The 26,399-nt window shown below is 37.5% G+C and overlaps 1 protein-coding gene across 1 annotated transcript in view; it reads right to left on the minus strand.

The window, feature by feature from the left end:
* The window catches only part of LOC110372015 (GTP-binding protein Rhes), a 71,159-nt gene that overhangs the window by 20,185 nt on the left and 24,575 nt on the right, over positions 1-26,399 (minus strand). Inside the window, exon 3 of the mRNA XM_064037007.1 lies at positions 9,524-9,717. Within this exon, the coding sequence (XP_063893077.1) occupies positions 9,524-9,717 (194 nt within the window). The remainder of the gene's footprint in view (positions 1-9,523; positions 9,718-26,399) is intronic.

A 26,399-nucleotide genomic window follows, 5' to 3' on the forward strand; every position in this document is an offset into this window, starting at 1 on the left:
AGGACAGCGGTTTGTGATCCGTGTGGACGGTGACGTCACAGCCTTCGATGAGTCTTCGAAAATGTTTCACAGCCGCGTAGATCGCTAGTAGTTCGCGATCATACGTGCTGTATCGTGATTGCGTAGCACTCAATGCTTTGGAAAAGAATGCTAGCGGTTTCCAGGCTGCGTCGTCGCGTTGTTGTAACACCGCTCCGATGCCGTGGTCAGAAGCGTCCGTCATGATGCAGAGTGGGGTGCCGGCGATAGGGTGCGATAGTGTTGCACATTCCAATATGCTTTGGCGGCATTTTTGAAATGCTTGTTCGGCGGCCGGCGTCCACGTGATAGGCGTTTTGTCATTCTTTTTCCCATTGTGCAGATATTTGTTGAGTTCACTCTGCATGTCGGCTTGATTTGGTAAACAATCTCGATAGAAGTTTAGCATGCCCAGAAAACGACGAAGCTCGATGATTGTTTTCGGTTGAGGATAACTGGATATGACTTTTATCCGTTCTTCAGTTGGTTTTATGCCGTCCGCTGTTACTTCATAGCCGAGAAAGTTGATTTTCGTCTGTGCAAATTCACATTTGTTTACGTTGAGTGATACGCCGTATTGGTTCAGGCGGTCAAGAACTCGATGCAGTAATTCCTTGTGTTCTTGTTCGTTATCTGAGTACAACAAGATATCGTCGATGTATGAGAAACAGCCCTCGATGCCGCGCAGTACCTCGTGCATGAATCGTTGGAAAGTTTGACTTGCGTTACGTAGGCCAAACGGCATGCAGGTGAATTCAAATAACCCGAAGGGTGTGATGATTGCCGTTTTCTGTGCATCTTCTTTGTTTATCGGTATTTTGTAATAGGCCATTTTCATGTCGAGTTTTGAAAAGATCTTCTTATTGTGTAGTTGATAGGTGAAGTCTTGTATGCGCGGAATCGGGTATTTATCGGGTAGCGTGACTGAATTTAGACGCCTGTAGTCACCGCACACTCGTAGACTGCCATCTTTCTTCTTTACCACATGGAGTGGGCTGGCCCACGGGCTCTTGGAAGGTTGACATATGCCCATTTCCATCATGCGTTCGAATTCTTCCTTAGCCGCTTTGTATTTATCGGGCGGTAGGGGGCGAGCACGGGCGAAGACAGGTTGTCCCGTAGTCTCGATGTGATGCACGACGTTGTGTTTAGCGGGCGTTTTCAAGGACATAGGTCGCAGTAGATCTGGATACTGCTTGAGTATGTCTTGATATGTCTGCTTGTTGCTAAGTACGTAAACGGCTTGTTGCATCGACGAGATTTCTACGGCGTTTATCGAGAGTTGTGTCACCTTGTCGATTAGCTTCTTTTGATGCAAGTCGACGAGGAGTTTGAAGTGGCGAAGGAAGTCAGCTCCGAGTATCGACGTTTTGACGTCTGCGACTACAAATGACCAGCGAAATCGTCTTCTGAGGCCTAGGTCGATTTGTAGTTCTTTCTCGCCGTAGGTATTGATCGGTGAACTGTTCGCAGCGTATAGTTTGTATGAAGTTGGCGAACATTTCTTCTTATGTATCGGGGTGGCGGCGAGGACGGAGATATCCGCACCGGTGTCAACGAGGAAACGGTGATTCGTGTTGCGATCGAAGACACATAGGCGGTTACTTGCCGTAGTTACACCGACGTCCGCCACGGTCGGTGCCTCTTCTAGTTTTCCGACTTCTTTTGATTTCGCCTAGCACATGGTGACACGCAGCGTCTCGCCTGATCTCCAAATCGGTAGTGGTAATAGCATACTCGATTGGGATCGTGTTGATGCCTTGCAGTAGACTTTGATCTTGAGCGGGAGCGCTGATGACGACGATGGTTTGGTCTTCCACGGCTACGAAGTTCGGCGATCTCAAGCGTCAGATTCTCGAGTTGTTTTGAGAGCACTTGTATCTGCGCGGACATGATTTGTTGGTTGACTGCCGCAGAATCTGGTTGAGATGAAGAGACAGCTGCGATATTTGCCGACTCGGAATATTCCATCATCTTGTCTGCCATTGCCGCGAGCATATCGAGTGATGAATCTGTGTTCACAGACAGCACCACTCGCATTTGCGCCGGAAGGTGGTTCATCCACTCTATTTTGATTCCATCTTCGGTGATCATGTTGCCGCCGAGTTCGCGCATACGTCGTAGCAACTGAGACGGTTTTTGGTTGCCAAGCTCCAATCCGCTGATGAGGTTCTTGAAGTTTTTCACCTCGGACTGCTCGTACACGGAGAGAAGGCGTTGTTTGATGGCCTCGTACTTCTTAGTTTCTGGCGGCTTGATCACGATGTCTGTGACATGTTGAAGGTCAGTCGGTTGTAGTTGGCCCAGGACGTAACGATATTTGTTTTCGTCACTGGTCTTCTGCGGCTCGACGACGGCTTCAAATTGAATGAACCACATGCGAGGATATTCACGCCAGAAGGGAAGGAGACGCGACTGCACGGAGACGACAGCGAGGTCTGTAGGCTCGCTAACTTCTTGCTTGTGTTCCATCATTTTTCTCTCGGGGTCACCAAAAATGTAGCAGCAATGTAGGTAGTGTTTAAATAAAACAGCGATGATGGTGTAAAGTATAAAGTATCTAGTATATTCATTAAATGTAAATACAGAACGAGCTTAAGTATAAAATCACAGGGGCCGAAGTAGTGCTAACGCTCAGGCGAGAGCGTCGCGCGATCGTCCAATAAGAACGTTCTGATAAGACTATGTGAGTACCTAAAAGAAACGAGACAGATGCGCGCGCGAGCGAGATAGCACACACGTAAATATAACGCGTTCGGCGCGAGCGGTCTTCAATCCCATGTTGTGGGTGGTGTAGCGAAGCGTACCTCACAATACTAAATATGCAATCAAAGGTACATGAATAAATTTCACATATATCAATCAATATATCTAAATCCTAAACCAGACAACCATACATTTCATTGACACCAATGAATGTTGACACTCCATATAAAAAAGGAAGGAAATTACAAATCTCTTAGAGATCCGCTCAATATCCTATCTTACGATCATAAGCTTCGACTGACCTGTCAACTGTCAAATACAGTAAAAAGGGTTCCTGCGTAGGAGTTAAAAATATGTTCCGCAATGTACTATCGGGGACTCTCGCAAACCACTACTAGATTCATTCTTGCTTATTCAACTATCTATATGTACAAAAGAAAGTCGTGTTACTTACACATTTTATAACTCAAGAATGGCTGGACCTCTTAAGCTGAAAATTTGTGGGGAGATAGCTTAGACCTGGGAAAAGGACATAGTTTTTGTGACCACCCGGCTATGGGAATCAGGGGGCTACGGGACGACGGTGAAACTGCAGGTAGAAGCTAGTTAGAAAAAAAACACATTCTATAAACGATAATGTATATAGGTATAGAAGGTTAAATCTATTTAATAAAGGATTTTCTTTGGATAGCGTCGTAGAATTATAAATTCAAGAATTCACCAGTGGTCAGGCGGAAAAGTCTGCGGTAGTACATACATTGCGTTCAATATTACGGGCAATTTTAAGCGGTTTACACACTCGTGTTGTTGGTACAACTCAACGGTGTGAAATAGGTAGGATAAGCCTTAGAGTAGAACAGTGTTGGTTCCGCTGCTGCAGTGAGCAAAATGCTTTGTATGTACATTTGTAACAGTTTGTATATGGTGTATTCCCAGATTGGCATAGTTTTATTATGGACTCCACATTACATTTTCAAGAGTTGTTTTTACACCAGTTATTGGTACTACGTGTTATTTTCTAAATTAAGCAACTGAACTGCCATGTGATCTTGAAATCCAATATTTTTTTCTGTCTGTGGTTAAAAGGCCGATTAGTATTCCTACCGTCCTGTATTCAGAATACCTCAATACTGTCTTATACACGTTAAGTACCTCACGAACTGTTTCCATAAACTTATCCATAACCAAAAACTTACTCCAACTAAAACTAATAAAGTAATAATAATACTTTCCGTAGCCTTACGATAGCCTTTCGGGCAGAAATTGAACATAAAAAACTATTTATTGTTCAATAAATATGAGAAAGTTTGAGTAACACCGACGCGGGTGGCGAGTGAATGAAGTCTTTTGTTGCTATGCCAACCGTAAATTGTTTTACGTTCCTTCATGGCGAGAAATAATGGTTTGTGAGGAAGTTCGTGAACAGTTTGAGAAATCTTGGCATTGACCTTTTGGTACAATTGTGAATGAACCTTAAGTGTGTATGTTTGGAGTATGTATGTATGTAACCTCGGATCATATGTAACAAATGCAAGAAAAAATATTTAACCTTCAACGGACCAACTCTTATTATATGACATAACACAAATATTTTAAGGAGAAAAGTTTGCATAAGTGGATGTTTAAACTGATCTAGATGAAACTTGATGATATAGCTTATCCATCAGAATAACGTATAAGCTTCTTTTGGGTGCAAGATGTATCGGGACGTGGCGTGACTAAAACCTAGGACAATGGCTGGTGTGAAATAAGCTGATATTCATGTTTGTATAAATTACTTTGAACATGTAAAAAGATCAAAACTTGAAGGAAGACTTTCATCATTAAATCATTATTTCATCATCAGCCTTTTTTATCGTCCCGCTACTGGGCACAGACCTCCTCTTACATTTTTTTCCCAACTGTATTTAGTGTCACAGAAAACACAAACTTAGTCGTATGACCTAGCTGTACCGTTCCATTTAGGTGCACACAGATCGAGGGCTCGATTTCCGCGTCGCATCCGATATGCACGTGTGCACGGAACCCGATTGCTTTAAAATCTCTACGTTCATATTTCAGTCTTAACTCGTGCGATAACCCTTTGTGTATTTTATGTGAACCTTTGCTCGATGGATCCTTCCTTGAAGTTATGAACTTGTGTATAAAGAATTCTTAAGATTAAATATCACTTCTAAGTATTAGATTCACATTGCACTAATTAATGTTATAAAGAGGAGCAAATATTTTTGTTTGTTTAAAATGGATAAACTCACAAACTACTGGAATATTAAAAAAAAATATTGCTCTGTTGGAAAGCTACACTATTTCCAAGTAGCATATGCTAAATTTTATCCGCAGTAGTTCCCATAGGAATCGGGCGAAACTGCGAGAAAACGCATATAGTAATTAATAAATTGCACATAAACGATGATAAGCAGACGAAGACCGAATGTAGTTCGGAAACCTCTCGAGGCATAACCCACAAGATAATTTAAATAATAAAAGGTCAAGGTATTCACCGTTAATATCATAATTATTTCCCCCAACAATACCAACATTCCGACACCTTCTCACTTCTCAAGTACAAAAGCCCACATTCCATCTTTTATTTCTCCAATTAGGTCCTCGACACTAAACCCAGGGCTACAGCCTTTTAGCCCTTCGGAATAAAGTTGAGGTAATAAACTTGATATTAACCATTCGCATGGACGTTGACCATTAGAGCAATGTCAGACGAGAGTGGCGTTAACGCAGCGTAACTTTGGTTTTGGGTGAATGTTGAGTGGGTTGTGTAAGTGCAGTTGTGTTTGGTTTTTGCTCAAAATGTGAGAGATGTCAGCAACCCCAGCGGGGCCCAGCAGGGCCAAGGCCTGCCGGGGCTGCGGGTTGTTCGAAAGAGGTACCGCGGCCCTAGCACATAAGAAGGCCTACGACGGAACACGACGGCTTTTAGTCAGTAAGAGTCTGACACTCCCTCACCGCTGCTAACACACAGCGGGAGGGGTCATTTGATGATTTTTTACGTCGTTAAAAAAAAAAGGGTTCAAAAATACTACCAAATATTTTGAGGAATAGAGAATTACCAAAACAATGTAACACATAATGTACCGAAATACATATTTACATATACCTTTATCCACACATAATGTTAAAAAAAATAAAAAACCTAATATATTTTTCCTACCTATTTAGACTTAAAAAATACTTTAAAAACACTCATAAACTTCGACAGAGAATGACAAAGACTATCATCAGTTACGTCGCTATTTCCTCGTCTGTAAAACCCCTAAGGGCAAAGGTAAGACGAACAAAAGCATTTCTCGTTTATCTGCACTTGACTCTCCGACTTTATTGTAAGACTGAATGGCAGAACGTCCTACAAGGTAAGTAATAATGACCTAATAGTTTTTTTATCGAGGGCAGAATGGCGGGCACTTTGTAGGAGATTCTGCTTTTAGTAGTATGTCTTTCTTGAGGAAGAGTTTGTTTGAAGAAAGTGGGTCGGTTAAATGTGTCTGTTTTTATTAAGGTAAGTGTAAAAGAAGAATGTGTGGTTTAATCATCCCTTTAGTGTTAATGATAAGTGATATATGTACATACACTGATATAATTGAATGTGACAGAATATCATAATAGACCAGATTTATCATCATAGCCTTTTCACAAATATATTTTAGTCGGTTTCCAATCTAAACAGATGAGTAACTGATTACCGTTAAAATCCGATACCTCTCTACCGCTAAGATTGTGTATAAGATATTCTAGCTTCAGGCTAAGTTATAAAAAAATCTAGTCAAAGCCGGGAGATAAAGTTCTTTCACCATATTTCTAAATAAAAAAGATACAACATACATTTTCATGAACACATTACGTACAAAAATGGTTGTTGCGCAATGTTTTACATAGTTTAGCTGGAGTTTAGAGTTATGATACGTTACGCCACGCTAGTACGCCGGCTGTCTGGTACACGCCAACTTTTGTTTTATACAACTTAGTTTTTATACCAAAGTGCAAAAAACTTCAGTAGGTTCCTTTTCGACCGACATTGAGAATCATGGCATTTTCTATTTATCTCGTGGGCTACAGGTAATTAATCTGTTTGCAGGACTTATAGCCGGTTTGTCTCATCGGTAGGTTATCTATTGTTTTTCCCTTAAAATGAATACATAAGCACCCGGGCATTAATTTCAGAACTTTCTGATGAAACCCTGACTGACTGAGAATTTAATCATTTATTTTAACATCCAATTTGGTTATATAAAGAGTATGTAGGTGGCGGTTCGAATACTCAACACCAACAATAGTAAATGGTTTTAAGAAAAGGTCTTAGCAAAACGTTGGAAAATGAATGAGCCATTTTGATTTTTTCAGTTGCGTTAAGACGAAGAAAATGAATTTCCATTTGTCATATTGAGTTGGTCTTCTGACCTTTTTTTATTCCACAACCTCTCAAAGTTTTAATTTCCTGATATACGAACATGTTAGCACCGGGTGGAAATAATTTTACCTTTGAGCATGTATCAGAAAGATTAACTTGATTTAATGTTTGTTCATTAAGATGTTTCCGTTGTGTACATAGCAAAGTTTTGTTTTGACTTTAAGGTCGATAATCGCTTGTTAGAACAAACTTTTCAATTATAATTTTCTGAGTCTTGAGTTATCATACGTCTTCATGTTACACCTACTGAGGAAGATTTTAATTACTTTTAACATATAATCACGAGCAATAGAATAGAAACACACGTGAAGTTGTAATTTGTGTTTGTTTCGTTTATATCTCTGTTAAACTAATAAAGAGTATGAGTTTTGGCACAGTTTTAGAATGTTAGAATTTAGATTTATTAGAGAATATGACACACGTTATGAGCATAATATATAGCTATAGGTAATACATAAAACATAAGCACAATAGGTACAGTAAACTGCACGTTAGTGGTAACTGTCATGCACCTTAACTCAATAGTAATAAGTACGATTTTCCTATAAAACTATTACTACTGAAATGAAGTTGACTGTACCATTATTTTACCAGTAAGAATATCTAAATCCTGACATCAATTTCAAACCTTTTATAATTCTGTTTACGTAGATTTTACTAGGAATTCATTTCAATATAAAACATCCCAATTCTATGTTGTTATAACAGTTTTCTAAGAATTTCTAATTAGATACAGACCCGTCTCCGGATTTCTATGGAAAAACGAAAATTGACGGGAGAGTCACGAAAATGTTTTGATACTTTTTAATGATCACTTTTTGTTAATACCTAATTTAGATCACATCACTGTAGGTACCTAATATTACATAGTGTGATGGTATTTCGCTGGAAAATGGAAGAAAAATACATATTGCGCTGACCCCAAATGACTTGGGAACAGGGCAAGAAGAAAAAGAGTTTGTTATTCTTTCAAGCAAAAAGTCATAAACTTATTTTGATGAAACTTGGCAGCAATGTAGATTACATATCAGAGTAATATTTAAGCAATTGTTTATACGACTGCAGCAATCATTTAATACAGGAAGCTGGTCAAAGCTGCTGGGAGATAGTATAACACACTGATCTTGTAAGGGGCCTATTTCTACCTTCGAGCTTACAAATAGGCCTCAATAGGTACAGACCAGAGTTTGTAGGCTTTCGCATTCACAAGTAATACGACGAAGTTCAGCAGCGGAAATCCATTCAACTGGTGTGCGTCCACAAAGCGACTATTGCGGATGCTACTAGGGATGTAGGCGGGGAGAAAACAATTCAAATGTAACGGAAAATGAATGAAAATAGATGTTATTCAAACTGGGTTTGTATAGTAACTATGCACTCCTATACTATATAGTTGGTTGTTTGTTTTGTCAGACGTATGTAGTGCATAATGCGGCTGTATGTATTTTTCATAACTTTCATTAAATTTGGAGGTAGGTACTTGTAATTATTACTGATAATATTTCTCAAGTAATTGCTGAAATAGAGGTATTCATACATACAAAACAGCTATCAGAATAAGACGAAGCCTGTTCTATTAAATCACCAGCGTAAACGCGATACTCAATTACACATAACACAAACTTATACATGACTTCGATTAGCATTTGAATTGAGAGCGAGAGAGAGCATTGAAGAGTACCAAACTTTTGTGCCACTATTCCACTTTTATTCCAAATTCGAACCAAAAACAAAAAACAATCACAAGTGTCCCCTCACTAGCGTACAGGGTGCACACAGGTTTGAGTACACAAGCCTCTGTATTGTGATCTGAATGGAGTACTCCACAATAACAGCAGAGCCATCCATCAAACGGGATTAGAGTATTTATTACAAACATTCTGTAGGACACTGGCTAGTTTAGTTCTTTTGTCTTTTTTTTTTTTTGGTTTGTTTGAAATAGGAATTTGACAGTTGCGTGATCGATGGTTAGGTGTTTGAAATTGGAATCGTGAAATGGTGATGTGTCTAAAAAGGTTAAAGTTTGCATTTTGATTTTGTGTCTAATAACTGATTAACTTTTGCAGTAATATATCGCCTTCAATTTAGCGGTGAGGAACCTTGAAATGAACTTACAGAAAACTGGAATTCCTAAATTTGTGGAAGCATATGCGATATATAACAGATTAGATAATAGTAAAATTGACTTAGCTATACCTACAGATGCCAACTGGCCTAACTATCCGAATCTCGCAATTACCAATCGAACGTTCATCTTCCATTATTGCGATAAGGTTCAAAATCTGTCCATACAAAAAAAAAATGAAAATACTAACGATCAATACTATAATTAATCAATTAAAAAAAGACTGTTAAAAATATTCCAAAGATCAGACTCACCAGTAAGAAACGACAGTCTCCTCATGGCAGGAAAGGGGTGGTTCCCCGAGGTATCCAACAAGTCCAGCTGGTAGACCTCTCCTCGGATCCTGTACAGCTTGCGGTGGAAGTCCTCGATGGTCGGCGTGTAGCTGTCTTCGAACTTCGTGCCCAGGAACCTGGATACCAGTGACGTTTTGCCCACGCGAGCTGACCTGGTAGAGAGAAACAGATCTTGAGTATTTGAGAAATTTTGGTTTTGTGTAAACCTAAAACTGGTAAGTGCTTAGGTGGCGAAAGTTCTGGAATACAACACTTCATTTGTTTATTGGTCGAAATCTGAGACAAAAATAAATTATTTGATGTCAAGTTGAATGAACGGATTTCGGTGCCTCCCACATCTTTCATAGTATCAATTCCTGTGGTTTAAGTAGATATTTAGGCTGATCGAAATTACCGACATCATTTTTAAAACAGATATTATCTTTACTGAGATCCATCTCATATCTTTAACAGCAAGTGGTCTTATTAAAAAAAATCTTTAAAGAAACCAATCAAAAACAGCAACGTATCTACATCAATATTCGTGATCTTTGCAAAGTTCCGATATAGTCTAACGATCAAAGCCATTTGCCGACAGCCGGAACACACGACGGCTTAACGTGCTCTCAATCACGAACCTAACGGAATTCCTAATCAGGGTTCCATGTAATGCCTCAAAAAGGCATAATGGAACTTTGTTGTCCCAGGAATTAAGGACTTTTTGGTACTTAGAACTTAGTTTGTAATGGTAGTGATCACATGATTAGGACGTTGTTTGCACTAATGGAAATTGAGCTTTTTTTTTTGGGGACGAAGTTGAGTATTGATCAGTATATGAAGTTCTATCAGGTATGCGTCTAGACAGAAAAGTTAAGATAGTGCGGAAGATGCACGAAATTTTATTATATTTTTATTGGCGATTCCGAAAACAATTGTTGTGCCGCACTCAGGCTAATAAATGCCTAAATAGTATATCCCTCACTTCCCAATTCATTAAAATCTAGTCCATCAATCAGTTACTATGTTATGTGTATTTTTGCAGCAAGAGGCGAGTCTCAGTAGTCCAGCCGTCAAATAATAATGCAAAAAAAATACAGGAAATATCATTACAGCAGCTTTGTCAAATACATTTCTTCTCATGATCCCATCAAAGGCTCCAATCAGATCACAGCTCGAATTTTTCGTTCAGGAAACAGGAAAAATGGAGGAAAACCAATTACTACGGAGATTCTGCGGTATTGTTGCTTTGACGGGGTTTCGTCATTATTTTCTTACTTTGATTTGTTATATGCAATCTCAGCAACTGCAATTATCTTTGAAAGTTATTCGGCTATAAAGAAAAAAAAAATCGGCTTACTTCTCTTTAAATTAAGAAAAAATTATGTGAACTATTAAAATACCTAACTATTTTTTTAAATCTATATAGACCGATATTTGTAGCTAGGGAATTTATTGCGCTGGTTCTTTTTCCCAGCAAAAGCCCATAAGAGATATCATTTTGTCTTTTGTTGACGTTCGAAAAGTGTTGATTTATAAGCCACGCTTGAATAAACAGTTCATGATTATGTTCGCTATTTAAAAACTAGGTACTACTACTATTATAATAAACATACCGTTAACACAAAAACGTAACCTCATATTTCTATGTCAGTGGTGCATTTTCAAAGTAAAAACATCGTGATTTTAAATAAAACTGTGTGAAAAGCCGCGCTGCAATGCTCATTTAGAATTCTGTTAATGTGTGAATAGTAAAGGATTTTGGCATAGTACCCCAGTTTCGGGCTTTTACTACGCTAATTAAACTGAAAAGTAACTTTTTAACTGTACTGTCCCGTTAAAAAGGCGAATAGACAGAATGAAATATTACGTCCATAATCTAATTTTCTTTTCTTAGTTCAACGTAAAAAGAAACGATCAGTTTTGTAACCGACTTCCCTAAAAGGAGAAGATTTGGACAATTCTTTTGAAATATTTAATACTAGCCGTTTTCTCACGGTTTCACCGACGTCCCGTGGGAACTACAGCCCATACCGGGACAAAATATAGCCTATATATTACTCGGGAAGGGTGTCCAACAGTGAAATATTTTTAAAATCGGTCCAATAATTTTTGAGTTTATCCATTACAAAGAAACAAAAATTCAATTTTTTCTTCACAGTATTAATATAGATCGTAAAGTCGTGGTGGCCTAGTGGGCAAAGAACCAACCTCTCGAGTATGAGGGCGCGGGTTCGATTCCAGGTCAGGCAAGTACCAATGCAACTTTTCTAAGTTTGTATGTACTTTCTAAGTATATCTTAGACACCAACGACTGTGTTTCGGATGGCACGTTAAACTGTAGGTCCCGGCTGTCATTGAACATCCTTGGCAGTCGTTACGGGTAGTCAGAAGCCAGTAAGTCTGACACCAGTCTAACCAAGGGGTATCGGGTTGCCCGGGTAACTGGGTTGAGGAGGTCAGATAGGCAGTCGCTTCTTGTAAAGCACTGGTACTCAGCTGAATCCGGTTAGACTGGAAGCCGACCCCAACATAGTTTGGGAAAAAGGCTCGGAGGATGATGAGTATTAATATAGATAAAATCTATCTATCTATTATTGCACAATTTAAACCTCCACATCACCGTCCAATCGCCCGCCACTAATAGAACCATTAACAAAATTATCACACCTTGCCTTCACATTAAATTCGCGTTAACATCGTTATAAATCTACAAAGATCAACGACTCCCAGCTAATGTGATTTTCAAAGGTCACCTGATCCTGACGAGTGTCATGAGAAAATGCCAGTTTCTAGGGTTTCGTATCTAAAAATAGGTAATTAAATTCTAATTGTTTCCTTATTGGCTACCTACACGTCTGTAAGAATGCTAATTTGAGAGAAGACGATTGATAGATATATGTATAGTAGTAGATAGTTAAAAGAAATGGCTGTTTTATGGAATGGTGATAACAGAGCTAAAGTTATAGAAAGTCTTTGACCAAACATACAATTAGACCTACTTAACGGATCATAGTACAGATAAGAGTCTCACTGACAATATTTATAGGTATTTTTAACTTAAAAGTTAGGGGTAGTTATTTTGAAGTAGTCTTCTTCACTGACCACAAAATCTACGCAGTTGAAGACACCTACGGAACTTAGACGAACGCGACTTGCCCTTGACCGGGTTTTCTGTCCCTTCTGTCTCCAGTACTTAATATATCGGTCCGTGATTGATTGGGTTACGAAGAACTAAAGCTTGCCCTTGAAGAGATCACCCGTAAACGGCAATTTATTTCTGTCCTTCAAAGAGAATACTTTAGGTAATTGCCATGGAGAATAAAATGACTAGCGGAGGTACCATAACAAAGAACTCATAAAAAAGTAAAAATGTGCAGGAAACGAGGCACGTTGCTGCCTTCGCCCTTATATGCTATCTCAGGACCCGATCGTTTCTTGTAATACCAAATTTTTGACAGATGTCTCAAAGAACCCGAACGTCTCGTTAGTTCACTCGTAACTGATCGTTTTGGTCATGCATGCCCACTGTACGTATTTGGCCTAGAAGAAGTTGCCTGACCTACCTTCCTTATGGCATCTCCGCTCATCTTTCCTTATTCCGTGTTGATTGCCCTTATATTTTGTTGATGGATCTCCTTGGTATTAATTGGAGCTTTTAGAATATTGTCATTTTCATCATTGTCCATTATCTTTTCATTAGCACCTAAAGGCTTGTGTTTGAGCACTGAGCTTTTGCGGTTATGTCTTCTGGTCTCGGTACCAAAACCTTTTGCCACACATTTATAGTACGACTTTTAATTACGGCCAAAATCTTTAACTTGTCTCCCTTTACCGAGAAAAAGTTAAAACTGAATAGAATAATGAAGTTACCGATTTGAAATTGGTCTTCCACTTGTTTCTGTAGAGGAAGCATTAGTCAAAATTATCAATACAACCCGAAGAACTCCGTAATATTGACAGAACAGTTTATCAAGCTATGTACAATACTCCATATCTATAAAATAATCCATCAATAACATCATAATTAAGCTATTTCCATAATTCCCTTAATTCTCTTAAAACGTTTCCTTTCACCACACATTTCTTTTCACATTTCCTCAATTATAGGAAAACGTTCGTTCGTATAATTAGAGTGACACTCATTAATATTTCAAGGGCCGGCAGCCAATTCCAAGGTCTAGGGTATACTCGGAATTTAAATTAGCTTTGTAATAAGGGGGTCTCATATCGGCCTCATTAAGCTTCCCTAAAAGGAAGGCTATTTTCAGAATCTATGTTTAAACGAACTGAGTTTTTTTTCTCCAATTATGTTCGAATTTAGAAAAGGTTTATGTTTATTCAAGTGTTTGCTGGTGTTCAATAACGTTGAACTTGTTTTGTTTTTTAATGGTTACTTTTAGAGTACCCGAACACTGCATTCTTTTAGTCGGCCGATAGTTTGGGGTCAAAAATCAGAATGTGTCAGTGTGCGCTGGTACCTTTATACTTATTTGAATCTACCGTATTGTCAGGTTTTAATGCCTTTTAAAACATTTATTTCACATACAATACAAACCACAAATATCAATTCGCAAGATGAAATCATATGTATATCCGCGAACCTCCACAATATATCGTTCAAAAGTTTTTATTTCATGAACGTAGATACAATCGATCGATCAACAATATAAGACCCACCGCAAATAGAAACACTAGGGAGTATATAAATATCTCTCAAAATCAGTAAATTCTAGAAGATAGGAAATATCGTGCTCTCCAAAGCTAGGTAAATTGATAGAATCAAACTGAATTCCTCTCGGGAAGGTATACTGCAATACTCTGTGTTCCATAGCAAAGGTCATGGAGAACAAAATGACTAGCGAAGGTGCCATAACGGAAAATCTCCTAAGAAAGTCATCATCATCATCCTCCGAGCCTCTTTCCTAACCATGCTGGGGTCGGCTTCCAGTCTAACCGGATTCAGCTGAGTACCAGTGCTTTACAAGAAGCGACTGCCTATCTGACCTCCTTAACCCAGTTATCCGGGCAACCCGATACCCCTTGGTTAGACTAAGAAAGTATCGCGCCAAAATGAGAGTGCTCGAGAGACGAGGAACGTTACTGTCTCCGCCCTTATTTGGACCAGACAATGTCTTATAATGCCTACCAAAAATCGTTGACAGATGTTTCAAAGAACCCGAAACGCCTATTTACCTAATTCGTCAGTGATCGATTTGGTCATGCCCACCGTACCTATTTGACCTAGACGGTGCGTGACCTATGTACCTGCACTTTGGCATCTCTGCTCATCTTTCCTTACTCCGTGGTAAAGATGGTTCATACGTGCTCATATTTATTTTATTCGTACTTCTAGAGGCTTTAGTGTTCTCAGCAAGCATGTGAGAATATGTAGAAAGTCGTTTTTACAGTAATATTTATGTTTGTTACCTTGCAGCTATTTATTCAAATCTTTTAGGTTTTGTATCATAATATCACATCATATTTTTCTGAATGTAAGTAGGTACTCTAAGTTCACTTTTATTTTGTAGCTAATAGGTATTTATATTTTTAACGACTGTGATCTATCATATCACTTCACATTGTTATTCTGAATTTTGTAAATTACCTATAGCAGTCAACGAGGGCGAGTTAAGAGTCTTTGTACTATATTTTCTGTGCCTATACCTACTACCCAATACTAATACCTAACACTTTTGGTTGCTATATAATATAACAGTACCAGTTCTACCCCACAGTTCCCGCGTCCTATCCTTCGTTCGGGTTTAAGCTACCGTAATTTTGAACTTAATCGGTCCAGCCGTTCACGCGTCATGGCGTTACCAGGCGATATAGGTATTAATTTTTACATATATCGATTACCTATTCTGCACTGGAAAGATACTTTTATTTAGATATCCACACAAAATCTCCCTAACACATAAAAACTGGGACAAAAAGCTCTAAATGCGTTTTACGTTAAAACCACGTAAATAGTTAAGCGCCACATCTCGTTATCTCGTTTCCACAAAGACAAAGCGTTGCACCACTTTGTGTTGCTCTACGTACAGTCTGCGCTTTAAGTTTCCTCTGAGAAGTATGAATGAGATAAGCCTTTTTAACTCGTTTTGTCTTCCGAATTTAGGGTAGAAACTTAGTCGCAGTATTTTTCGAGATTCGACATCTTACAGGTATGCCTGTATTCTTTTGGAAAATAATGTCTTTGGAGTCTCTCGTTGGTTCTTTTCCAAAAGTGGGTCTTTTCTTGAATTGTAGCTTTAGAAAACTCGTTTTACGAAAATTATAACATTATAGGTCTATGTTTGGACAAAAAATAAAAATAAAAAACATCTTAAAAATACATGGTCAATCTCTGGACCTGTTGAACCAACTGTACGTTTGTTCGTATTCATTAAAAGAAGTCTTGATGGATCAGGACTTCTTTTCGAGTTGGGATTCGATGTCATATTTTCTTTCTTTAACTTACAGTAACATATAAATGCAAAGACTAGATAATATAAACAATATTACATTTGAAAGTGACCGTTTCATGAAAACTATTTTTTTGTTTGTTCCCCCGTTTGTAAAATAGTCTACCAAAAATAAAATCAAACGCTTCACAATCGATTCATACCCAAACTTGAGGTTCCGTCGAACAATACGGCCGGGACCATTATTTGCTGAAAATACCCGCGGAACAAACTCTTTATTTGTTGAGAAATATTTCCTACCGGTCGCCCCCGTATCGGTGATTCCAGAAGTATTGTATGTCTTTTACAGCGTTCTGTTGATCGGACCAGTTTAAACGAACCGTTCCGTTGTAAGGACTGAAGGGTCTCTAAGGTCCAGTCTTGATGAACAGATGGTATGGGACAATTTTATTACCTGTTTTAGCAATATGGAGAAAAGACTAAGGAGCACACTATTTTAGATAGTTGTTACATATTTTTCCTATGCTGAATTGGAGTCAATCTTAGTGTGTGATAGCAAAAGAGTGATAGTTGGTAAAGATGGCATTTTATTGTGGATCATCTAGAAATGTCTGTTACCGCTGAAATAAAAAAATTAAATAGTCGGGTAAAAAATTAAATTACCAGTTTTGTGCAGAAACACACACAAAAAAAAACCATTTTCAACTAAAACAGTAGCTGTGAAAGACAAAACCAAGGTGGTTGGCGCTTTTATAGTAGGCCTACTTTCAGCAGTGGACAGCAATATTCTGATAATTATGATCAACGCAGAACAAAAAGTTCCTCACACGCAACCTCATCGTGGCATTTAGCATACAACATACAAACAACACCCGCCTACATATTTACGTTCCCTGTCACCCGTGTAGGTCTTCAACTGTTTACTTAGGTCCGATGCAGGTCGTTTCTTCCCGCTGAATAATTAAGGGAACAATTTCCTTTAACAATATATAAAGCGTTCCTGTCAGGGAAATGTAAGAGCACACTGCAAACTTTTAGTCGGCCGATAGTTTGTTTGAGCTCGTAAATCAGTATGCAGATGAATGTCAGTATGATAGTAGGTACACACATTATAAATATCAGGTATTCAGCCGGTATCAGATCGACTGGAATTTTGATTGGGGTCAAGATTTTCAATAATCCATCCATTGGGTCAACTGTCGGCCAACTGTTTAGTCTGCAGTGTACACTCTTAAGGTGATTGACCTTCACTTGTTTGATGAAGCTAATTATAGATATACATAGTAATGATAAATTATGTAGTTTATTTTTGATTTTTAGTGACAGAAAACGGCAAAGGTTGATGTGGGTGTTATATGTATATGTAATAAAGCTAAGCTATACTAATATAATAAAGAGGAAACTTTTTGTGTTTTATGCCCAACAGATTCCGAAACTACCGAATCGATTTGAAACATTCTATCACTGTTGGAAAGCTATTGTCTTCCCGAATAACATAGGCTATATTTTATCCCGATACGGGCTGTAGTTCCCAATGGATACGGATGAAGCCGCGATAAAACTTTATATTCCTTATTTAAAAATTGATTTGATAATATTCCGTTTTGTGATACGACTATGGCTTTGATCAGTAGATTGGAATAATTTCCAATACATGTGCTTTAGAAACAAAGCAATTTTTGATATCAGTAGAAATTCAACATTGTTGTTCAGATATTATGTACTGTACGTAATCCAGTCTTTGTTATAGCTGTGATATCATAAAATTGGTCACTCGGGATATTATTCCGATACAAACTGTGTTACTATCTATATCGCTGTTCAAAGGATTCATGCTGGCAACATTGTAGAGAACAGTTATATAATAAGTTTGAAGCTCAAAAGAACCTCTTTGAACTCCATTGAGTGAAAGCATTGCTTCTTTTTCAAAACCCCTGAAGTTATCAATGTATTCATCAGTATTTAGTGAAAGATTAAGATCCTTTAGTAATAATGCTACAATTCAATGTAGGTAATGTTTACGCCAAATGAGCGAAGGCTTATTCTAACCCCCATATCAAATTCTTTTAGTGAGAACTTAGAAAGATTCTCTAAGAGAGATGTTGTGCATACATAACTTTTGTGTAAATTTCAAGAAATATAAGAAAAGGAAGTTGAAAATACTCTGAAATAATGCTTTAGTTCTTATTTCGTATCGGCTAAACACACCTATTTGTACGATAATGCTTACTATATACGATTTAAATTAATTAACATTAACAAAAGCTCGAATATTTAATTTCATCTTCCGAGTACAAAGTCGGCTAATTACCTAGAAATTAGAGTAGCAACATTATGCAAATTCACTTCAGTTAGTTTCAGACTAGCTCTCAAGTCTTCACTTGAGCTGCAAACTACACCGCCAGGACTCATTACATTTTATAACTTGTGCTACGCTATCGCGAAACACTCGCTACCTATGATTTTAATACTTATACTCTCACACATACCTGAAGTACAGTCACACCGAATTGTGAATTAATAAAAGCTGAATTTCTGTATTACAATAATTTCATACAAGTAACTTTATGCCTTACTAGACTGATATATCAACCATATGTCGAAACAGGTGTTGTAAATATTAAATTACATGAACTTTCAGAGAGACGTTGAATGCTTACGTCATTTAAACAAGCTCAAAGCTAGTGCCAGAATACAAAGGCTTAGTAAACTACCTACTAAAAAACTAACAACTTCAATCTTCATAAAAAAGCGTTCATCGAACCTTTGCAAGAAAGCCCTAGAAGCAATCCTTTTTCAAAAGATAATGACGATAATTTTGCTGTTACCGATCATTTTAAAGCTGCTGGCCGAAAACAAGAACTGCTTGGATGGTATCACAAGAGCAGGATCCTTCCACATCCAAACCAAAGTCACAGTTCAAAGCAGAACATGCAAATATTATGACATCCATTCCGCGCTCACTACATCAGAATAATCGCGCGTACCTCTGCCAAAGCTCGGTGGAACTCGCACTTATCTTACTAATTGGTAACGCTTGCTGCTTTGCAATTGAGAACGGCCCGTTTCAAAATCCGAAAGAATGCATTTTTGTTTTGTAGGCAAAGATTTGAAACAAAGATGATGATGAATGATGATTTTTGGAATGAGGTCTGTGCGTGAATTACGAAGCAAGACCCTTAATATTGTGACGAAAAAACATAGGTACAATGTGCTATAAACTCCATATACCTATCTATAATGTCCCCTGTCTTTACATAATTACATAGGCTATAAGTACATGTGATTCAGGAACTTATTCCTTTAGAAAAACGTCTTAAAAAAAACAGAGTTTTAAAGCTGACTGTACTTACATTAAGGCAGGCAATATTTTAAAACGCGATTTTCAATTTAAAAACATTTTCTGAAGTCAGTATTTAGCACTAAATTACCTAATTTGTTTTGTAAAACTGAAACAATTAATCAATGTCTGCGTCAACCACGCTAAGAATGTTTCATTTGAAAGGCAAAAACATTTTAATTTACATGTTTTTAATGGTACCCTGCGAAATAGGTTAATAGCACTATTTTTTTGGGTTCCGTACCGAAAGGGTAAAACGGGACCCTATTGTTTTCGCTCCTCTGTCCGTCCGTCCGTCCATCCGTCTGTCACCAGGCTGTATCTCATGAACCTTGATAGTTAGAGAGTTGAAATTTTCACAGATGATGTATTGCTGTTACCGCTATAACAATAAATAACGACAAATACTGAAAACCAGAATAAAAGAAATATTTTGGGGGCTCCCATACAACAAACGTGTTTTTTGCTCATTTTCTAAATAATGGTACGGAACCCTTCGTGCGCGAGTCCGACACGCACTTGGCCGGTTTTTTTAAAGAAGAAAATGTTTTCAACCTCAGTCTCTAACAAATATTATACTAGTATAAAAGTTTAGAGAATTTTCACTATTACAATATTAGTTTCAGTATTTGTTATTCAAAATCCTTGAATTAATTAGACCTAAAATAACAGTCGTGATATGTGCAAAGCCTTCTCATGCCTTTGTTATCTCCTTTGGTGAAATTTGGTAGCACACGTGTATGTAACGTTTAAATAAAGGGTATTTATAGTAAACTTTGTTACTGAAGTATGGGGTGGTTTGTTATGCTTGCAATAATCAATCCACGGATAAAAGATATCGCCATTCATTCTCCACTACCACTTTCATCCAACACCTTTCTGCTTTCTAGTTACAGTTTCCTTTTTTCAGTAGGTGGGAAATCGAAAGCGGGAGTGTCATGTCTTTCATATCAGATTTTTTCTGTTCCTTCTGATGCCCTTTGTGTGTCAGGACCGCGGTAATTCTTTCAAATAATCTCGCAGCCACGACAAGACTACGGTAAGACTAGCAACTGGTAATTTAAAAATACAAAGTTTACGCCAACCTATAAAAGTACAGGCAATTCGTATTTTCACAAATACAATTCATATTTTTCCTGATTCGATTCATCCAAATCTTCTATTAGGTTGAAAAATTCTAACCACATAAACATTTAATGAAATAAGGAATTACTGAAATCTTCTTTACCAAAACTGGCTAATAAATGTATTATACTTACCACTCACTGGGATGTAGATAACAAAAAAAATAGATAGAATATCCAATAACCACAAAATATTTGAATTATATCGACCGCCTCCATTTGTAATCCTATTAATATTTCTGAATTGACTTTATGAATCAGATGGGTCCGCAGAGCAATTTGTTCTAGTTTCCGATACTTTATCTTGATTTCAGTGATTTAAAGGCATTTAAAGGGTTAGAATTATCTACTTAATTAAAAGGAGTTTTACCAAGACTATCTAAAAAGCTAGCCAGAGGAAATATAATTTTGAATAGGTAGCCAATCGTAGGTATATCAGATATGAAATTAGCTGTGCCTCGTGGTTTCACCTACATCCCGAATGAATCAATTCCCACAAGCGGATAATAAGTTGACCTTTGACCTCTCAGGCTCTAGGTAGACCTTCTATAAGTACCAAATCTATACAATTACTTCTGTGGTATTACCGCCTAAGCCCGATAGCCAAAGTTTCTTCCGCATTTATAATATCCGTAAAAATTCAGCTTAGAACAAAACACTACCGCATTCATACCTCAAAATAAACCTTTCAACCTTTACATAACCACAAAAAAAGCCAGAACTTACATACATAAAACACTACAAAAACTCGCTAATCCCCTCTTCCCACCCACGGGAACTCTTCGGTGCACAACGAAGCGATTTTATTCCCGCTTAAAACGATTTTATTCCCGGTTAAAGCAGCCAAACGTAAAGGTCAGGCTTAAATAAAAACCTACAATTGTTTGTTCCCGTACCGGCGTAGACTGTCGGTCAACACTTCAGCGCTATTTGCGTAACATAGGTACCTGTTTTTATTTGTAATGGTTTTATTTTTAAGTTTATAAAGCTTATGTTTGCTGTGTAATATATTTGTGATTTGTACATTTTTTTTTTTTCAAAATTTTCGCAATTTCTATTTTATTTTTTGTTGGTCTTCTCTTATTGGCTACCATTGAAGCATAAGACAACACTTTAAACGCATTTTACGAATTTATGATTAATGCTGAAAATAACTTCAACCATAGAAAAATCTTAATAAAGGTCTCAATAACCACGGTCGGCCGAAACGTTGGGTACATAATAGGTACCTTTATATAGTATCGCGCATAAGTTCCGATTATTTATAAATATTTCTTTCTCAAACTAACCATTGTTATATCATCAATATCATTGCCCCCATAATAACCTAGTTACGTGCGAAACGCATAAAGAAGGTTAATTATGTGCCAGTGTTAATATTGCACCGGCTTGCATTCAAGGAGGTTGTGCCAATAGATCATGACAAACTTGATAGATGGCGCTGCTATCGTGCTTTGTATAAGGAAATATATAGTTTATGAGATACGAAGCCGTTATTACTGAATTGTTAGAAAACACTGAGCTATTGCTTTTGCCTTTTGCAGACTAAACAGTTGGCTCGAAGATAGAAAAAACGTGAGTTTAATCAAAGGTTTTAGTCTCTCCGATACGGGCCAAATACCTGATTGTTGCTATGTGCTTACCCATAAACAGACTATCGGCTGACTAAAAGTTTCTAGTGCGTCTGCCTTTCTAGGGTACCTACTCTACTCATAGTCAACGTTAAAGTTGATCAAATAAATTGCACAAAACAATGTTCTCAGAAATAAATATTCAATCATAACAATCCTATCAGATACAAAGTTAACTGTTAAAATAAAATAATACATATGAAGAGACACAATAACAATAAGAATGTCAGTTCGATATCAGAGCATTGTGAAAAAGATAATTGTATCGAGTTTTTCTTATTAATATTTCCATTCGATACCTACATGGATTGAATGCAGGTGAAAGGCAGGCTTATGAACAAAAAGAACTATGATAATTATTATCATTCTATCAATGATTCAAAAAGTAATAAGCTTTAACTTTCATCTCCTGAGCCTTTCCCCTTCTCTGTTGGGGTCTGCTTCCAGTCTAACCGGGTGGACCTGAGTACCACTGTTTTGCAAGAAGTGACTTAGACTTAGGCTTAGACCTTAAAAAATCAAGGGTTTAATAAGAATCACGTAAAATGAATTTAAAGTTTTATTTAACGAATAACAATAAAATTAAGTAGGTAGGTATTCCATTAGATAGGGTAATTAATAGAAGCTTACAAAAGCGTTTTCAAGTACCAACGTGTTAATAATTAATTATCAAAACCAAACAGTAGGCTGACAAAATTAACGTAAATCTAATATGAAAATTGCTCATTTCTGTCTGTGTAACTCTATTGCGGAGACCGCTATTTTCATTACACAAATGCCATTAAACATACTACATATTGTACCCATGGAGAACAAAAGAATAGCGGAGGCGACAAAACGGACAATCTCCTAAGAAAGTAGCGCCCCAAAATTGTGGAGTATGAGGAATGTTACTGTCTTCGCCCTTGGATCCCACCATTTTTTGTGGTACCAAAAATCGTGGCCAAATGCCTCAAAGAACCCGAACGCCTCGTCAATTCACTTGCAACTGATGGTTTTGGTCAAGCCCACCGTACCTATTTGACCAAGAAGAAGGCGCCTGACCTACCTGCATTATAGCATATCCGCTCATCTTTCCTTGCTCGGTATTGTACCTGTGTCTGTTTAAGCTAAATATTTGAATAGACGAAAACGCCCCAGGGTGACTACACTGGCGTGCATGGAATCCGGGCCAATTCTAAATTTATAAGCGTTGAATTTTAAAGAACTTCGCTGTAGACAAAGTTGTGTGCTAGACTTTGTACATCATTGGGTCACGTGGGTCTTTCAGTTGTAAACTGGTTGATATAACTTTTTTGGGTATTTTTAAACTGTTTTGTTGCCCTTGCATCTATTATCATTGCTTAAAGTTTACATCTATTATTATTGCTTACCTCCCCACTCAGAGTTTAATGATTACTTAAGTCACTCCTTAGTGACGGAATGTCATACAAATCCTTCACTAAGGAATGGCTTAAGTAACCATTAAATGTCTCTGAGTGGGGTTAAAGTTACTTGGTTATTTATCTTCACAATTTAGATAGGAATTAGTGTAGTGCTTTTCTCAAACCACATCTCTAGTACAAAAAGGCACTGCAAACATCATCCTTATCAGAGAACTGCTATCATCATTCAACAGATCTAAATAAATGAAAACCAACAAAAAAGTTACGTGGGACGTAACTTTTCATTTGATTTGTGACCGGAATATACCCATCAACTTTTCGCCGTTCACAAGTGTTTGAAAGCAATATATTTGTTTTATTTCAGTGTGCTTCCAGCCTTAGAGTATTGAACCAACGGGAGCCGCCAGTGCCTTCCCCACTGTCCAAGGAGTATGTTTGTAAATGCATGTGTGTAACGAGCTATCACTATTTGCTGTCTAGGAAACTAAGTTGAAGAGGTCAGATAGGCGCTCCATTTATAACACTGAAACTTAGTTGCATCCAGTGAGACTGGAAGCGGAACACACCATAGTTGCCAAAAGGCTAGGAAGGGATGATTATCTGGCTGAATTTTTTCGAGTAGTCATTTTCACCCATGGGTATCCCGGTTGGTTAAATGATCTAAGTTTCCGCCGTGAAAACAGTAAAACAATGTTCACGCGATGACATGTCACTCCAACATTGATATACGGGCATTGTCAACTAAATTAATAACGTAAATGGCATTTATTTAGTCGCCATTCGGATATTATTATTTTCAGTTCCGTTTCAACAGTTTTAGATATGAGTGTTTTCATTTTATTCTAATTTTGTTGTTATAGTTATCGGCACGAATCTTGAGCTCTGACCTATATCTGCGCAGAAGTGATTTAGTAGCAAAGAACCAATCCCGAGTGACGGCTATGACGCGATGCACTGCGGGCCAATCACCGCTTTAGCCCGCCCCCGCGCCTTACTTCATACCACAAAAGAGACCCAATAAATTACTTCTGCGCAGGTGAAGGTCAGAGCTCAAGATTCGTGCCGATAACTTTATTATGTTGTCCGGGCACGACGTGTTGGAGTATATAATAACACATAGGTATGTAGCTAACTAACACATGCTTTAGAAAACAATGAAACGACTATGTTTGAAATTGCAACTCGAACATCGTTCTAAATATATCCGTCACTAACACAAATTTCTGTGACAGAAAGACTTTTAAATAACACTTAAAGTTAAGAAACATTCCGCTATTCTGGACTAAGCTGAAAATATCTAAGTATACCGAGAGCTTGCCCTTTACAACTAGATTACCTAAATTAAAATAATCTATATTTAGGTACATATTTCATTAGTAAGCGTCACTATCCATCATTCATAACGAGCCTAATAAATACATTAACAGCTAATAAGTTTAGAAACCATATTGCCAAACAGAATTGTTAATTGGCACATCGGAAAGCCCACATAAAACAATTGCATTGATCCGCGGTCATTCACCGCAATCAGCAGTACACACGCTTATGTTCAAATTAAATAAATATCAATAAATTTATTGTATAAAAAGTGAAGCATACTAGAAAACAATGCGAAATAAATATCTTTCCATTACAGGGTTATTTCGAACTAGCCGTTTTCCGGCGATGTCACCCGCGTCACTCGGTAACTTCTGCCCGTAGACAGATAAAATATAGCCTATGTTACTCGTGAAATATTATAAATATTATTATATTAATATTTTCGAACGTCATTGTGACAAGACATGAGATAGTTTGCTAGAACACGATTTTGCCGCGTTCTTGACTAATCTTAGTTGATTTTCAAGTTAAAACTATTTCTTGTATAACTTTTCAACAGTGAAAGGATTTTTCAAATCATTTCTATAGTTTCAGAGCTTTTGGGGTATAAAAAACCAAACAAACAAAATGTTTTCTCTTTATTATATTAATATAGAAAACAGACAATGCAACCGCAACGAATGTAATATGTGTATCGCATATTGATGTTACACGTGCTCGATATGAATGCTGCAAAGAATATTACATGGCAACGCCTTACAGTGAAAACCTCGGAAGTATGAAAAACTTCAGAAGGATGAAGTAGGATGTGCTTCGCAACTTTTCCTTATTAGAAAAGCAATATTTATGAACAGTCAACGGCGACCGTATAATCAGAATAGTAGAGTAGACTATAGTGAACAATATAACTCCCCTGGAAATGATGACCCCTGGAAATTCCCGAGGACCTCACCATTTTCAGATCTGTTGCATTAATTCAGTATCTTACAAAACCAAGAATAATTCATTTCTGCACATGTACTTATATCCTGAGTAACTAAGGCAAAACATTTTTTAAATGTCATCATCATCTGTCTAGCCTTATTTCCGTTCTCTTACAACCGAGAGTCGGTTCTCTCTTCTCGGTCTTCAAGAAAGAGGAAGTTCCCAATTCGGATGTTTGTACTGTTTTTTCTCCTGAAATTCAAAATTATTCTCCTGATCCCAACACCAAATTATCCAGATCATTCCACCAAACATTATCCAGACATTAAAACCACTTACAAAATTACACAGACATCTGCAAAAAGCAGATAAGTGACATCTCTTTGATAAATGAACGTGTTTCAAACATCGCGATCCAGATTGTTACGTAATGTAATAGAAAACCTATTGGGTAGGTAATCTATCAATTTGCCGGGCGAACGATCAAAGGTAGATGTGAACTACACTAATCTCACACTTCTATGTATACTCGTGTCTGTGGTATAATTTTATGTATCGTCCCTACTTATTGTTTTCGATGGGTTGACGAATGTGAGTTACGATTTTGAAGTTTTTGACGAACGGTTGTGCCTGTTTGAAAGTCTGCCCAAGTTTTACGCGTGAAGTGTTGATATAATTAATTTGCATGATTTTGTATTTAACTAGATAAAGCGTAAAACGTTTC

Source organism: Helicoverpa armigera, chromosome 11, assembly GCF_030705265.1.
Source record: "Helicoverpa armigera isolate CAAS_96S chromosome 11, ASM3070526v1, whole genome shotgun sequence".
In the NCBI taxonomy this organism is placed as follows: Eukaryota; Metazoa; Arthropoda; class Insecta; order Lepidoptera; family Noctuidae; genus Helicoverpa; species Helicoverpa armigera.